Source organism: Lipophrys pholis, assembly GCF_963383615.2.
Source record: "Lipophrys pholis genome assembly, chromosome: 8".
Taxonomy (NCBI): Eukaryota; Metazoa; Chordata; class Actinopteri; order Blenniiformes; family Blenniidae; genus Lipophrys; species Lipophrys pholis.
The window spans coordinates 2031607-2048845 of record NC_137630.1 but is presented as its reverse complement, the minus strand read 5'-3'; the positions used below and the strand labels follow the sequence as shown (position 1 = coordinate 2048845).

Sequence of the window (17239 nt, the reverse complement as noted above, 5' to 3'; positions counted from 1 at the left end):
CCATTTTCAACATTTAATTTCTCCAAAAACTCAAACACTTCTTAAAGCATCTTAAGGTAAAATATTTTTATCTGTAATAACACTTTGTACCACAAGGTGGTTTCAGTGAGTTGGTTTTACATTTAGATGTAACGGGAACTCACTAAAACCTGATGAAACTTGGAGCGCAGTGCTGCCCCCTGTGGACACGAGTGTCACAGCATCAGTCTTTATATTGTAGCTTTAAACGATTCACCCCGGGCTTTTCCCATCGGGATCAGTGCACGTTCACATAAAAGAGGCGGAGTTTGCAGCATCTGGCCAATCGCAAACCTTCTAGAGCAGCTTAATCAATGGATGAGCAGATGGTTATACTCACCATTTCATTTCCTGATTTGTTGAGAAACGGGGTGACGGGTCAGAGCCCCCTGCGGGGTGACAGCAGGGTGACGGGTCAGAGCCCCCTGCGGGGTGACGGCGGGGTGACGGGTCAGAGACCTCTGCGGGGTGACGGCGGGGTGACGGGTCAGAGCCCCCTGCGGGGTGACGGCGGGGTGACGGGTCAGAGCCCCCTGCGGGGTGACGGGTCAGAGACCTCTGCGGGGTGACGGCGGGGTGACGGGTCAGAGACCTCTGCGGGGTGACGGCGGGGTGACGGGTCAGAGACCCCTGCGGGGTGACGGCGGGGTGACGGGTCAGAGACCTCTGCGGGGTGACGGGTCAGAACCATCTGCGGGGTGATGACAGTGTGACGGGTCAGAACCCCCTGCGGGGTGATGGATTAGAACCCTCTGTGGGGCAGTGACGGGTTGTAACCCCCTGCGGCATGACGGCGGGGTGACGGGTGGTCAGAACCCTCTGCACGGAGACGGGTGGTCAGAACCCTCTACATCACACGTGTCGAACTCCAGGCCTCGAGGGCCGCAGCCCTGCACGTTCTCCATGTCTCCCAGCTTCAACACAGCTGATTGCAATGAGCAGCTCGTTATCTGGCTTTGTGCTGAATGTGGTGATGAACCATCAGGACATTCAGGGGAGGGAGACATTGAAAACGTGCAGGGCTGCGGCCCACGAGGATCTGAGTTTGACACCCCTGCTCTACATGGACACGGCGGGGTGACGGGTCAGAACTTGTGCTCATACCGTCTTCTTCTGTCCACAGCGTGTAACCCGAGCCTCTGCAAGGCCAAAGGTCGCGGTCTGCAGCCCAAAGGCCTCCGGGTGAAGGAGACCGCAGACTTCAAGGTCTACACCAAAGGAGCCGGAACCGGAGAACTCAAAGTCTCTATCAAGGGCCCCAGTGAGTGACACCAGAACATCAAGACACTAGAACTTCTAGACACTAGAACCCCTCCAGGTCCCTCTCTATGATCTGATGACCGAAACATCATCCATTGGAGACACTTTGCTTTAAAATGTGTAGATTTAGTTTTGACGGCCTCTGAGCAAAACCAGGAACTCTCGTCATAATTATTTTGTTATTGGTTCTTTTAAGGCTTTTATGTTTTATGAACCAGATGTAACGATCAGAACTTTTAAAAAAAGATCTAAAGGGAAAGTAGAAGCTGAAAGAGAAAGTGGTGTTTGTGTTTCAGAGGGTCTGGAGGAGCCTTGTAAGAGGAAAGATCTGGGAGATGGCGAGTTCGGGTTTGAGTATTATCCTACCACACCAGGAACGTACTCCATCACCATCACCTGGGGAGGACAGCACATCCCCCGCAGGTACTCTGGATTCACTCTGCAGCTAAACACATCCTGAGAATAAAGAGGAGATCTGCTCCATGTCGGACTTGACCGACTGGTCTGAAGACCGTTTACAGGATCACATTTCTCAGAAATCTCATTTAAATGTAAAGAGAAGACAAATGTATGAAAGTATTGTTACTTCTGCAAATTATTGACCTTTACCTCTAATAAGGAGGGCAGATTGAACATCAGTTAACGTCTCAGCAATCCTCTTCCATCAAACAATGTGGACATCAGCAGGGACAAAGAAAACGTATTGGGTTTGGACTCTGGTGGAATCCTAACGATGTGTTTCTGCCACCTTTAGCCCCATCGAGGTGAAGATCGGCTCCGAGGCCGCCCAGCAGAAGGTCCGGGCCTGGGGTCCGGGTCTGGAGGGAGGCATTGTGGGCAAGTCTGCTGACTTCGTGGTGGAGGCGGTGGGCGACAATGTCGGTACGCTGGGTGAGTAAACCGCAGAACCGAAGAGACGGATCGTTCTGCAGGTCCTCCTCTGCTCACACACGTTCTCCTGCAGGGTTCTCCGTGGAAGGTCCGTCTCAGGCCAAGATCGAGTGTGATGACAAAGGTGATGGATCCTGTGATGTTCGCTACTGGCCCACAGAGGCCGGCGAGTACGCCGTGCACGTTCTCTGCAACAACGAAGACATCCAGCACTCTCCCTTCATGGCTGAGATCGTCAACGCACCAGGAAAAGACTTCTACCCAGATAAGGTCTGGACGCCTCCGGCATCTCCTGCTCCAGATGATCCTCTCCCGGCCGCTGTCCTCCTTCTGAACACCGGCCGATCTTCTCCCCTCTCTCTTGCAGGTCAAAGCGTTTGGCCCGGGTCTGCAGAGCAGTGGACTGGCTGTCGGGAAGCCGACAGAGTTCACTGTGGACGCAAAGCAGGGAGGAAAAGCTCCTCTGAAGATTGTAGCTCAGGTACTGTGTGGTCCTCCTGCAGCACTGGAGCCACACAGAGCTCCTCCAACAGCTTTGAATGAAAATGGCTACGCATTAAAACTTCCACTGAAGCATGTTGGATCTTCTGTGCAGGACGGAGAAGGAAACCCTGTGGAGGTCCAAGTTAAAGACAATGGCAACGGCACGTACACATGTTGTTACACCCCGAAGAAACCTGTGAAGCACACCGTCATGGTGTCCTGGGGAGGAGTCAATATCCCAGACAGTCCCTTCAGAGTGAGCACACACACACACACACACACACACACACACACTCTTTGCGGCCCTGGTCAGCTGTGTTTCTGTCTCTAGATGACCATCGGCGCCGGCTGTCATCCTAACAAAGTGAAGGTTTCTGGACCTGGGGTAGCAAAGACCGGCCTGAAGGCCTTCGAGCCGACCTACTTCACCGTGGACTGCGCCGAGGCCGGCCAAGGTAGCTCCTGCAACACAAACACAAGCCTTCAGCTTCAGCGGGAACATTTCAGGAGCTTCCTGGAGTGTAAAAGACGAGAGGTTGGGTCCTGTGGGGAAGAGGGTGAGGAGAATCTAAGCAGTGTCCTCCCTCCTCAGGTGACATCAGTATAGGAATCAAGTGCGCCCCTGGGGTGGTGGGACCCGCAGAGGCCGACATCGACTTTGACATTATCCGGAACGACAACGACACGTTCACGGTGAAGTACACCCCTCCTGGAGCGGGAAGCTACACCATCATGGTGCTGTTCGCGGACCAGGTCAGTTCAGATCAGAGTCTGGATCTGCAGGAATGAGACCGCCAGGAGCTTCCTGTCTGTGATCGTGTGTTTCTGTTGTGAAGGCTATTCCAATGACGCCCATCAGAGTGAAAGTGGATCCCTCTCATGACGCCAGTAAAGTGAAGGCAGAGGGTCCAGGTCTCAGTCGCAGCGGTAAGGACTCTTCCTCCCACTCAGGGGTCTCTCCTGGTCGGCCTCCTGGTCTTCCTCCTGGTCTCTGGACAGTGAGGGCTGAAGTGATCCTAGCAGTTTGAGTCTGACTGGATCTTTCCTCTCATCAGGGGTGGAGTTGAACAAGCCGACTCACTTCACCGTCGGCACCAAAGGTGCTGGAAAGGCCAACCTGGACTGCAGCTTCAGCGGTCCGGCCAAGGGAGAGGCAGTCAAAGACTTTGAAATCATCAACAACCACGACAACACACACACTGTCAAGTACACTCCAGTGCAACAGGTAAGACAGGACAGACTTCTAGGTTTGGCTTTACAGCCACATTAAATCCAGTCGTTTCTCCCTGTGAGGTGGTTGAGCTCATGACGTTTCCCTCTCCAGGGGCCTCTAGGAGTCGCTGTCACTTATGGTGGAGATCACGTTCCCAAAAGCCCGTTCACCGTGGCCGTGGCCCCCACAGTGGACCTCGGCAAGATCAACGTCTCAGGCCTGGGCGACAGTACGCAGCCCCACTCGCCCCCATACTGCACAACACAGACAGAGAGGCAGTCAAAGACTGTAGAATGTAGAGAACACCATCACACCATCTTAGACCGAAAACAGCAAAGTGACAAAGAACTAAACCAACTCGAGGACAAAGCCTCAAACATTCTTAACAAGGACATGTCTAATAATCAGCCTTGCTGTGTCGTTAACGCTGCTCCGTGTGTGTCTGCAGAAATGACGGTGGGCAAAGACCAGGAGGTGACTGTGAAATGCAAAGGCGCTGGAGGTCAGGGGAAGGTCGGAGCCAAGGTGACGGGACCAACAGGGAAGCCAGTGGCCAGCAAGGTACAGCAGAAGACCTCATTTCATCTGTGCAGAGTCTGAAGAGGGACGGAGGAAAAAAGAAAGGAGCACGTTAATTGCATTCGAATGCTTCTTTCATGTTGAACATTTGAAGGAAAACGTTTAGATTTGAACTTACCTGAGATTTTAATAGCTTTAGCCCAGTGGTTCCCTCAGTGTGGGCCGCGGCCCTCTACTGGGCCCTGAAGGTACTGAAAGTCGGCTGTGACTGTGTTTTCAATTTTCAATATACTCATTGAGTTTGAAATGACTAAAACTGCTGAACATGTGTTGATTAAATTCATTGGAGGTATGGCTTCCAATAACTTTAATAGAACACTGAACTGTAGGTTTTATACCTGCTGTGTTTGAGTTCTCCATCCATCTTCTTTTCCGCTTAGTCCGCTTAGACTTTTAAACTCTGGAAATACTTGTTACAAAGACAAACTCTGCGAGTAGAAGTGTCCCTCACACATGAAGTTCCATCATAATCTGGTACTTTGGCTTTATTCAACATGAACAGTTAATAAGTTGCTAAAACGGCTCTGATCCTGTGCTGGTTGTGAAGTAAAGTCCCCTGTGTGTTCATAGGTGGAGCCAGGGCTCAGCCCAGAGACCAGTCAGGTGAAGTTCATCCCCCGGGAGGCGGGGCCTTACCAGGTGGAGCTGACCTACGATGGCGTGCCCCTCCCCGGATCCCCCTACACCCCCACAGCTTACCCCGCCACAGACCCCTCCAAGGTCAGCCGCCGGGGCACTTTGATACGTGATCTGCTGTCGAACTGGCAATGTTGACGCTTCTTCCTCCTCCTCTTCCTCCTCCTCTTCCTCGTCTTCAGGTACGCTGCTCAGGCCCAGGCTTGAAGCGTGCCAAAGTTGGGGAGACGGGGGAGTTCATAGTGGACTGCACCAACGCCGGCCCGGCTGAACTGACCATCGAGATCATCTCGGACAGCGGCACGGAGGCCGAGGTCCACATCCAGGACAACGGAGACGGGACCTACACCATCACCTACATCCCACTCTACCCCGGCTCCTACACCCTCACCATCCGCTACGGCGGCCAGGACGTGCCCAACTTCCCCGCTCGGCTCAACGTGGAGCCGGCCGTGGACGCCAGCGGCGTCCTGGTGTTCGGACCGGGAGTCGAGGGCAAAGGTAGGAGACTTCTACAGTCCGGAAGAACTTCATGATGATCCCATGAATACTGGAGCCAGACTAACACCACCACCCTGAACCGTCTCACACACACACACACACACACACACACACACACACACACGTTTGTCCAACCTGACTCTCCTCATTTCACCTTTATTTCTTTTGTGAATTTTGCCATTTTTATCTCTTCTAGCATTTTGTCATTTTACCTTTTACGCTGCATGATTCACTCTTGCTGTATTTAAGTAAACACAACTGAAATAATCTAATTTGTGGACAAACCAGTTTCACACAGTTTTCAAACGATCAGTACAAGTCCAGGTGAGTGTAGGTTATCTGTCTCTCTGTAACGGAGTGGACCTGAAGGGACTTCACCACATGTCTTCTGCTCTCACTGTCTTTGTCTGCTGTGAAGGAGTTTTCCGCGAGGCGACCACAGACTTCACCGTGGACGCTCGTGCTCTCACTCAAAATGGAGGCGACCACATCAAAACCCTTATCAGCAACCCGTCAGGCAGCCGCACGGACGCCCTGATCACCGACCTCGGAGATGGAACCTACAACGTGGAGTACACTCCCTACGAGGAGGGTCAGTTCTCAGCCCTTTGTTCTGGTTCAGTCAAGACCTGGATTAACTGTATTTTAACCAAATATCTGCAATTATCACCTAAATATTAAAACTGAGAGCATCTCTGGGAAACGCAGTGGAAATCCTCATTACAGCAGTAGAATGTGTCCCTGCAATACAGAAGATGACACATTGTGGCCTCGGCATGTTTAAAGTGGTGCGTCCCTGGTGCGTCTAGGCCCCCACGGCGTGGAGGTGTGCTTCGACGGTTCTCCGGTGCCAAAGAGTCCGTTCCGTGTTGCGGTGACTGAAGGCTGCGACCCGACTCGTGTCCGGGTGCACGGTCCGGGTCTGAAAGGAGGCATCACCAACAAGCCCAACAAGTTCACAGTGGAAACGCGGTGCGTGGGCCCGCCAGGGCGGGGGGGGGAGGGTGCCACAGACTCCACAACCGCTCCGTGTCAGGTTTGTAAAGTTGTCTCCTGTGCAGGGGGGCCGGTACCGGTGGTCTGGGTCTGGCCATGGAAGGTCCCTCAGAGGCCAAGATGTCCTGCACCGATAACAAAGACGGCAGCTGCAGCGTGGAGTACATCCCATACGAGCCCGGAACGTACAACCTCAACGTCACCTACGGCCGGCAGCCCATTGCAGGTCAGCACCCCCCCCCCCTTCCCCCACCGGCATGAACTTTCACCTGGGCCTGTGTCCGGCTCACAGCCTGCTTCTGTCTGACAGGAAGTCCGTTCTCGGTGCCGGTCAGTGACTCGGTGGACAGCACCAAGGTGAAGTGTCAGGGTCCGGGCCTGAGCAACAGCGTGCGAGCAAACATCCCGCAGGCATTCACCGTGGACGCCTCTAAAGCCGGAGTGGCCCCGCTGCAGGTCCGCGTGCAGGGGCCCAAAGGTGAGGCGCGCCGCAGGACTTCACTTGTCCGAGTCTGATTTTAGCACCAAATGAACCTGAAAGCTTCTCCAGAAACTCTCATGATAATAACACACTTCCTTTCATGTCCTTTTCACCTTTTCTGGTGGTTTGAACCGTCTCAGGGAAAAAAAGTCAAAATGTGAAACAACAAAACCTGCCATTTATAACTTTATCCAGCGTTTTCAGCAAAATGAAAACAAAGAAAAAAACAATCATTTTAGCTCTTTTTTTTTTTTTAGCTTTTAACATTTTATTTTCAGATTTATGCTTCAGCTCCACTGTGGGGGGTCTGAGGAGCCACATGTGACTCCACAGCTGGCTGCAGGTCGTTGGACTCATTCCCCTGTCTCCTCACGGTTGTGTTCAGGTGTGGTGGAGCCGGTGGAAATCGTGGATAACGGAGACCAGACACACACGGTCAACTATGTCCCCACCAGAGAGGGTCCCTACTCCATCAATGTGCTGTATGCGGACGAGGAGATCCCACGCAGGTAAACACTCTTTATCCACATCAGAATACATATCCTCAAAGTTCTGATGATCGAACTGGAGCCAGAAGCTTCCTGAAAAATGCCTTTTTAATTAAAATATATTAAAGTCTGCCTCTGCTGTATGGATAGAAAATTCAGTCGTATATAGAAAATGAAATGTCTCTATGACCACAGAGGTTGTAGATTTGTTATGGCGAACAAGAATTAAATAATCATTATCATACATCCTTTTCTCGACAGAAAATCTAATCAGTAACTCTATTAAAGTCTTTCTGGACAAAAACAATAAACTGCTCTGAATGGCGCTTCTGCTTTGACTGAATATCATAGAATATATGTAATCACAAATCTACTAGTTTAACTGAGTAAAATGTTCATATTTGGAGATCTTAATGGGGATTTTTGTTTTTTCAATTCTTCTGAAAAGCAGCATTTCGAGGTCTGCTGAGAAACGAGGATTGTTGAATGTTGTGTCACGGTGGAGCTGCTCAGCCTGTGCAGTCACTTTGTTTAAAAAGTGGAGGTTTTAATCCATGTCCCCTCAGACAGGAGGACGTGTCCTCCAGGAGTTTTAACCTGCCCTCTCTGCCCCCGTCAGCCCCTATAAGGTGAAGGTTCTCCCCACGCACGACGCCAGCAAGGTGCGAGCCAGTGGACCTGGCCTCAACACCACGGGGGTGCCCGCCTCGCTGCCTGTGGAGTTCACCATCGACGCCAAGGACGCTGGCGAGGGTCTGCTGGCCGTGCAGATCACTGTGAGTCCTCCCACAACACGGGACCACTGCAGCCCACTGCAACACTACTTCCAATTATACAAGCACTTTGTAGAAAAGGTTAAAAATGACAGATTTCTCTTTCTCTTGATGTTAAGTTGTGGTGACGAACCGTTTCTGTTCAGGACCCAGAAGGCAAACCGAAGAAGGCCAACATCCGAGACAACCACGATGGGACCTACCTGGTGTCGTATGTGCCGGACATGACGGGACGGTACACCATCCTCATCAAGTACGGAGGAGACGAGATCCCCTACTCACCCTACCGCATCAGGGCGCTGCCCACCGGAGACGCCAGCAAATGCACCGTCACAGGTACACACACACACACACACACACACACACACACACACACACACACACACACACACACACACACACACACACACACACACACACACACACACACACACACGCAGATCATAATAATATGATTCATATTACATTGTCATGTTTTTTGTTCCATACTGCAGAATGAATTGTCACTTTACATAAATAAATAGTTGGCAGCACAAAATCCACTTGGATTCTCGCGAATTCATCATTTTTTAATCTTAATTGATAAACCTTGAAGGAATTAACAGAAAAAGAATCTAAATAGAATCAGATTGTTTTTGCTGGAACTGAGGTGATTTGTGCCGTTTCAGTGTTCTTTTCCTTCTAGAAATTGCGGTTTTAGAAAACCTTTTGTGTCTGTTAGTTAAACCTGGTTGTACAGAAAGGGGTGGGGCAATAGGCAGTACTGGATTGTGATTGGCTTCAGAGCTTTAGGGGGCGGGACTGAGTTCTTTCACGTTGAACTGAAGGACATGAAGTGATTGTAAATCTTTTTATTTATTTAAGTCAGGGCTGTCTAACTCAGTCTGGAGGTGCAGCCCTGCATGTTCTCCACGTCTCCCTGCTTCAACAGGCTGATTGTAATGAGCAGCTGGTTCTCTGGTTCTCTGGTTCTCTGGTTCTGTGCTGAACGTGGTGATGAACCATCAGGACATCCAGGTGTTAAAGAAGGGAGACATGAAAACATGCAGGGCTGCACCTCCAGGATCTGAGTTTGACACCCCTGGTTTAAGGTGATAACGCTTCAAAAAATGGATCTTGTTTCTTATCAGACATGGATTTTATTTCTGAAATGAAGCTGGTAAGAACCTCTTTAATTACTGAGACACGGACACATGCAGCACATTAAGAACAGCTTGTAAACAAGGTGGTGCAGTTTCTCCTCCCTGATGGGACCCCCACCCTGTATCACCAGACAGAACTCTGCATCACACCTCAGATGAATATCAGGCCTGTTTACTTTTTGAAAACACTCCGACTCCGACTCCGCCGAAATGGGTGAAGACACAACTTGTGTTAAATACTGATACTGCACACCACAGCCATAGTAACTAGTAGTTAATAGTTGGAACAGCTTCCTCCGTGGTGTCAGGACTCCCAGGTCCAGAGTCTCTTTGACTTGGTAGTTTTATTTTGACAGTCACAAAAAGGTCAAAACGATGCGTTTTCACTTGAAGCGTTGTGAGTAAACGAGGCCTTCGACCCCAACGAGACCACCAGTCTCTGAGGTCACAGACAGCCAAGTGGGGAACGACTTTAGGTTTACCTTTACATTGATTTTTAACTTGTTTTGTTTTTTTTGGACTGACTTAACAACAAATACAAAACTTTCATCTTAAAATATCATTAAAAGTGATCCTTGTTTTTTTTTTTTTTTAAATAAAATAGAATAACAACTGCAGAACATGGGGTGTTTCACACTGTATGAAAAAGAGGGAAATAAGGGTTGCACAATGAGTACCTCACAAAAAAGAGCAATCTCAGTGGAATTTATTACAAAAATAAATAAATTAAACGAAAGACGGTCGTTTTGGGAAAATGAACTTTTTCCATCGTTTCCAGATTTGGTCAAATGTTTCTCCCTGTCGCCGGATTGAGAAAGTGATTCTCTGCATTACAAAGATTTCATAGACATCATGTCCTTCACTCACAGAGGCTCGTCTGGTTTCAACCATTTTCTTGTTATTGCCTTTTTCCCCGCTGGAGTCAGAATTCCAAATAAGCACTTGATATTTGTATTAGTGGATGAGGATTGGAGCAAGCCCAAAAAGAATTCTTTCAAGTTCAATTAAATTTGTTTTCCAATTATAGCAACTATTTCTTTGTGGATCACGTTCCAGAAGGTAATAATTCTGGGCAGGCCCAGGATAAGTGGAAGTGTCGTCTTCCTGGGCTCCACAGTTCCTCCAACAACTAGAAGAGCCGGTGTGGCGGGACCTTTGGGCGGAGCGATGAAGCTTTTCCATGAGATTGATTTTAAACTTTAACTGTTTCTGTGTGAGGAAACAAATCCCATCGCTCGTTGTGATTGACTGTTGATCTTTACCTCTGATTTTGCTTTTAGTTGTTCTCGTTATTAATCACAGGAAATTATGTGATTAATTCAGTTTCAGAAGTCTAAAAGAAAATCAACCTTTTCCTTTGTGGTTTCATCTGTCAGCTTCTGTGCATTTGTATGTTGTTTTCCTCACGCTGTGCTCCTCAGTGACACCCCCCCCCCCCCTGCTGCACACACCTACACACACACACACCTACACACCTACACACATACACCTACACACACACACCTACACACACACACACATACACACACACACACACCTACACCTACACACACACACCTACACACACACACCTACACCTACACACACACACCTACACACACACTCTCTCTCTCTCCTCCTGCTTCACACCACCACGAGGTTTTCAGGTGTTCGGAGCACAGTTTTTTTGCCACCCATCACCCCCACCTGACTGTCTGTTATTTGTCACTCTTTTTTTTGGTTTCCTCTCTCGCTCCTGCCCCTTCCCGCTTCTCACCGTTCCTTCTGTCAGTCTCAATCGGCGGTCACGGTTTAGGTAAGCCCACTGAATGAGCTGCTCTTCTCTTGCTTCCTCTCTTTCTGTGGGCATGGAGGATAGTGGCACCAGCTTCAACAGGACCTTCTCTGGACCCCCCCCCCCCCCCGTACATCTGCCCCCTCCCTCCTTCATTGTTGTAACTGTCTATTTCCCTCCGATGTGTCTTAGTGGACAGACTAATGGACTAACGGAGGCAGGATGGCATGTTGGAATGGCTCTTTGGCTAATCTAGCTTTCAGTGGATAACAGATGACTTCATGGTAACGATGTACAGTAGATGGAAATAACAAGACTAGATCTCATCCATTTAACCTGATCGTGGTTCTGGAATGTGCATGCTGAATGGTGTGTGTGTGTGTTTATGTGGGTGTGTGCCTGTGTGTGTGTGTGTGTGTGTGTGCCTACCTGTGTGCCTCTAAGATCTCCGGCTCTCTCCTGAAGGTGCCGGCGTCGGCCCGACCATCCAGATCGGCGAGCAGACAGTCATCACTGTGGACGCCAAAGCTGCTGGAAAGGGCAAGGTGACCTGCAGCGTGTGCACGCCTGAGGGGGCGGAGCTTGATGTGGACGTGGTGGAAAATGAAGACGGCACATTTGACATCTTCTACACAGCGCCACAGCCTGGCGAGTATGTGATCTGCGTGCGGTTTGGAGGCGAGCACATCCCCAACAGCCCCTTCCAGGTCACGGTGAGTGATGCTCGGTTAAACCTGGCAGAGACACGCGACGGCGGCTGAGAGTTCTGCACTCACATGGGTTAATCTGGCAGCCATCACATTTACAGAAGGAACTATTATTGCACCTGTGCATGATTGAAAGCTCTCGACTACGTTTGGTGCTTCTTACTGTAACGACCATCAGAGCAACACCAGATCCTGCAAATGATCCGCAATATATCAACATGAACAATATACATGCTGACTGAACCAATCAAATATGTGCCTTCATGATCAACATATTTAACCAATCAGACGGGTCCTGCTGCACAACTTTCCGCTCAGCAGGTATATAGGAGTGTGAAATGGACAGCGGTGGAGTCATTGAAGTGTGTGTTTATTAGATGTAGGGAACACTATCGTGCAGATCAGCAGCCAGAAACATCAGTGGAGTCCCTCTGCTTCATTATCAAATATGGCTGAGGGTGAGGCAGACCTTCAGACTCGGTGATGAAGGCTTCAGCCGTCCTGTATGAACGGTTTCTGTCTCCTGTGGACTCCTGGACAGATCTGGACCACAGAGCTTTGACCTTCTCTTTCCTGCAGAGATTGTCCTGATGGCACCAGATCGTTAAAAAATCCCTCTGACTGCTGTTTTAATCCCTTCCAATCCCTTCTCATCTTTATTTATCCCCTCCACCTCCTTCCTCCTCCTCCTCCTCCCAGGCGCTGGAAGGAGCTCCAACAGACCAGCTCATGCAACAGAGCCAAATGCCCCAGTACTACGCTCAACAGCCCTGGGTACCTAAAACCTCAGACAAAAGCCCCTCTATCTCTCTCTGTCTTTCTCTCTCTCTCTTGCTTTCTCTGTCTGTGTCTCTCACTCTGTCTCGCTCCCCCTCCCTTGCTCTTGCTCTCTGTGTCTCTTGCTTTCTGTCTCTCTCCCTTGCTCTTGCTGTCTGTCTCTCTTGCTCTCTGTGTCTCTTGCTGTCTGTCCCTTTCTCTGTCTCTCTCGCTCTGTGTCTGTCCTCCATCAGGTCCTCTGTCTTGTTCCAGGTGTTTCATCATGGAGGGTTTTTCTCTTGTTTCCTGTCCAGCAGACTGTTAACAGGTGTTCAGTGATCAGAGCTCCTGAATGAGGACGTTCAGAGTCGTGGACGTCGTCCTTCAGCAGCTCTTTGCTCTCTGCTCCATGTTAAAGTCCTGAGTGACGCTCCGGCTGATTCTGTTTTTGTCCTCATCTCATCCTATTTGTTCCAGTGCCATCGTCTTCACCCATGATCACCATCATCACCTCCACTGTCCGTCCATCTCATTCTGTGTCCCTGTGTTGGTTTTGGGGGTACTCGTCTGTCCTGCTCACTGCAGTCGTCTGCTGTGTCACCACAGTTTATAGCTTCTACTTTTCGTCCTGCAGGCGACGGACCGTCCGGTGGGAATGAACGGCTTGGACGTGGCGGGGCTGAGACCTTTTGACCTGGTCATCCCGTTCACCATCCAGAAAGGAGAGATCACAGGTAAACTGCCCCCGGCGTCCTTCAGGTGGACACAGACTTCGTTTTCCAAGTGATGTTTTTTGTAAAGCATTCATTAGGTTTGGATCGCAGGTTCGATTTCCACAGCAGACAGGTGACCACTGTGGGTCCCTGGACATGACCCTTGACCCCCACCAGCTCCACCTAGCGCCGTAATGTGGCTGCCCACCGTTGGGTCAATGTGGGGGAAAAAGGCTTTTTCCAAACGTGATTAGTAAAGTGTGATTAGTTTAATTAGTTTAGTAAAACTCAAGAACAAATGACTGGAATCGTCAAGAAGTATAGTCAGAAATATAAGACTAGTTGAGTTTCATTTGAATGAATAATTGTTGTCATAAATGATCTGTAAAGAGGTTTGTCCTCTGTCACCTCTGTGAGTCCCCTCTGTGACCTCTGACCTCTCTCCTGAAGGGGAAGTCAGGATGCCCTCTGGGAAGGTTGCCAAACCAGACATCACAGACAACAAAGATGGAACAGTGACAGTAAAGTACGCTCCCACGGAGGCCGGCCTGCATGAAATGGACATCAAATATGACGGCCTCCACATCCCAGGTACACCTGAGAACAGAAGGGACGCTCGCCGTTTCCCGTAACAAGTCTCACAGATGTCGTGTCGGTAGGCTTTGCATCTCCAAACGTGGTTTTGCCTTTATTTTCCAGGAAGCCCCCTCCAATTCTATGTGGACTACATCAACAGTGGCAACGTGAGCGCTTACGGCCCCGGCCTCATCCATGGGACGGTCAACAAGCCTGCGGTCTTCACCGTCAACACCAAAGATGCTGGAGAGGGTAATCATCAGTCTTCCAGCCGTGTACTTCATGCTGCACCTATTCCTCACTCAGACTCCTTCACGTCCTCACAGGTGGTCTCTCTCTGGCCATTGAGGGTCCGTCCAAGGCCGACATCAGCTGTGTGGACAACCAGGATGGGACCTGCACCGTGTCCTACCTTCCTGTGCTGCCGGGAGACTACAGCATCCTGGTCAAGTACAATGACAAGCACATCCCAGGAAGCCCCTTCTCTGCCAGGATTACAGGTAAACTCACTGGACCGGTCATCCAAGCTGCTCATTGGCTGGACAGGGTGCCACTCACAGCTGTGACAAACTCCAAATAAATCCATCCATCGTCTTCTTATTGCCCCGGGGTAACAGCTCCCGGGATCAATTAAGTTAACAAGACAATGAATACGAGTGTATCCGCAAAACTTCCTTCACTTTTGGGGGGTCCGTTACACGGCACCAGTGTTCTGATCCACTGTATCCTCAAAGTTTTTAATCCGGCTCCCAAAGTGGAAAGATTCTTTCACGGTGCTAATCCCTCCTGCAGAGACTGATGGAGGCTACAGAGCCTGTTACTGCTCATCTCCCCTCCCTCCTGCTCATCCAGTTGTAAACAAACATGGCGGCTGCGTAGCGGTACGACCCCGTAGCGGTGGTACGACCCCGTAGCGGTGGTACGACCCCGTAGCGGTGGTACGACCCCGTAGCGGTGGTACGACCCCGTAGCGGTGGTACGGCGACCCCGTAGCGGTGGTACGGCGACCCGTAGCGGTGGTACGGCGACCCGTAGCGGTGGTACGGCGACCCGTAGCGGTGGTACGGCGACCCGTAGCGGTGGTACGGCGACCCGTAGCGGTGGTACGGCGACCCGTAGCGGTGGTACGACCCCGTAGCGGTGGTACGACCCCGTAGCGGTGGTACGACCCCGTAGCGGTGGTACGACCCCGTAGCGGTGGTACGACCCCGTAGCGGTGGTACGACCCGTAGTGGTACGACCCGCGGTCCATATTCTAGTTTTATCAGCTTGTCAAAGATGGAGCTTTTCATCCGTTTTACCCTCCTCTTCACCTCCTCCTCCTCCTCCTGGTCTGGTCGGTCCAGAAACCTTCTGTATTCTAAGTTTGTAGCTCCTCCTTGATTTTTCTCATTTGAATATTGGATCATAGGAGCTGCATTCAGAATCTGCTGTCTGTGTGAGCTGGACTGGCTCCGCCCACACATGATTGTGATTGGTTAAACCCCCGATGACACTATATAGGGTTTGATTTCTGATTGGCTGGTTGGAGCAACACACTTTTTAAAACCTGGAACAAGCCAGGGAGAGAGAGGACAGACTGTCTTCACTCCTGGGACGTCAGTCCAGGTATGGGGACGAGTAGTACTGCTGGAGAACCTTTAGGAAGTGAAGTTTACATAATATGACCTTTAAATTGCAGCATTTTTGCTCTCATAGCTGAACAAACTTATTTTGCTAAAAACCTCTAAAGACTGGTTCCAATTCTAAATCAGCTGCAAATATAATGAGAACATTTCCAGATTTAGATTATGGTAAAACAACACATCTTGACCCAATGCTCAATATACACAAATAGAACTCCAGAACAACGTCCTGTTTGTTGGCGTTTTCCAGATGTTACATGATTAACAAACGCAGGTCAGACGAGGTCCAGGACTACCTCCTTCTCATGAACACAATATCTCAGCTGCTTTCACTATGCAAACTGTCTGGAGGCTGTTTTTTGGAGTTTCCTTTACCACTGAACATGAAAAGGCCTGAAAACGGGAGACAAGAACCGACAGCTTTGTTCTCCTCCTTCACTTCTTCACTCATGCTTACCAGAAATGAACTATGTTCCTGTTGTGTTTGATTCATCCTTTACCTGTGGTGTCACTGCTGTTTCTCCAGGTGATGACTCTTTGAGGATGTCCCATCTGAAGGTGGGCTCGGCTGCAGACATCCCCCTGGACATTGGCGAGCTGGACCTCAGCCAGCTGACGGCGTCCCTGACCACGCCCTCGGGACGTGAGGAACCCTGCCTGCTGAAGAAGCTGCGGAATGGACACGTCGGTGAGTCCCTGTTAGCCTGGAGAACCTGCTGCAGGGCCATTCCAGAAATAACCTTCAATTCTTCTGCACAGGAATCTCCTTTGTTCCCAAGGAGATCGGAGAGCACCTGGTGAACATCAAGAAGAATGGCCGTCATATTCCCAGCAGCCCCATCTCGGTCATGATCAACCAGTCGGAGATCGGCGATGCCAGCCGAGTGCGTGTGAGCGGGCAGGGACTGAGCGAGGCCCGGACCTTCGAACCCGCAGAGTTCATCATCGACACGCGAGACGCAGGTACACCTTGAAAACTTGATTCAAGGCCAGCCTGAAACCAAGACGAACATTCAGAAAGCGATCAAAGTCAAGTAGTTTAAACTTTTGAGTGTATTCAGATCCACTGCAATCCTTGAATCACAACCTTCCACGGCTCCATCAGATTTTAAATCCTGTTGAAGTTGGAGGCTCTTTGCTCCCTGCAGGACTCTGAAGGTTAGCATTAGCATTTAGCACTAGTATTGTCCCTGCAGCAGATGCAACAGTGTGGGTGGTGCAGGTTAAAGTTGCTCCATATGTTTAAGAATGCTCCAAGCTTTTCAATGCTCTTCATAGCAGTACCACTGTGCGCCACTAGATGGCTCACAGAGAGTCTGTAAATCCAACATAAGAGAAAAAAGCAGCTAGAAAGTGGAGCGAACTCGACTTCACCATTTAAGCCGGGACTTGAATGTTCAGATCTGATGTTATTTGGGGGTTTTGTGTCAGGCTACGGTGGCCTTAGTCTGTCCATCGAAGGACCCAGCAAAGTGGACATCAACACTGAGGACCAGGAGGACGGCACCTGCAAGGTCACCTACTGCCCCACCGAACCAGGAAACTACATCATCAACATCAAGTTCGCTGACCAACACGTGCCAGGTCAGGAAATACTAATAGAATTAATAATGATAATAACGGTCTG

General features: G+C 50.1%; 1 protein-coding gene across 2 annotated transcripts in view; it reads left to right on the top strand.

Annotated features, from left to right (window-relative positions):
• flna (filamin A, alpha (actin binding protein 280)) overlaps positions 1-17239 on the top strand; it is a 54933-nt gene that overhangs the window by 30713 nt on the left and 6981 nt on the right. The window contains exons 10-40 of one of the 2 annotated variants that reach the window (XM_080470525.1): positions 1142-1279; positions 1575-1701; positions 2033-2169; positions 2243-2439; positions 2537-2650; positions 2765-2908; positions 2984-3107; positions 3245-3405; positions 3489-3579; positions 3708-3877; positions 3977-4094; positions 4314-4426; positions 5015-5164; positions 5263-5581; positions 6000-6173; positions 6391-6553; positions 6643-6803; positions 6888-7055; positions 7444-7567; positions 8166-8322; positions 8466-8655; positions 11233-11256; positions 11701-11948; positions 12642-12716; positions 13333-13432; positions 13862-14002; positions 14111-14239; positions 14314-14487; positions 16139-16300; positions 16372-16575; positions 17044-17196. In XM_080470525.1, coding sequence (XP_080326651.1) covers positions 1142-1279; positions 1575-1701; positions 2033-2169; positions 2243-2439; positions 2537-2650; positions 2765-2908; positions 2984-3107; positions 3245-3405; positions 3489-3579; positions 3708-3877; positions 3977-4094; positions 4314-4426; positions 5015-5164; positions 5263-5581; positions 6000-6173; positions 6391-6553; positions 6643-6803; positions 6888-7055; positions 7444-7567; positions 8166-8322; positions 8466-8655; positions 11233-11256; positions 11701-11948; positions 12642-12716; positions 13333-13432; positions 13862-14002; positions 14111-14239; positions 14314-14487; positions 16139-16300; positions 16372-16575; positions 17044-17196 — 4650 coding nt within the window. The remainder of the gene's footprint in view (positions 1-1141; positions 1280-1574; positions 1702-2032; positions 2170-2242; positions 2440-2536; positions 2651-2764; positions 2909-2983; positions 3108-3244; positions 3406-3488; positions 3580-3707; positions 3878-3976; positions 4095-4313; positions 4427-5014; positions 5165-5262; positions 5582-5999; positions 6174-6390; positions 6554-6642; positions 6804-6887; positions 7056-7443; positions 7568-8165; positions 8323-8465; positions 8656-11232; positions 11257-11700; positions 11949-12641; positions 12717-13332; positions 13433-13861; positions 14003-14110; positions 14240-14313; positions 14488-16138; positions 16301-16371; positions 16576-17043; positions 17197-17239) is intronic. The other variant, XM_080470526.1, reaches the window with a different exon arrangement.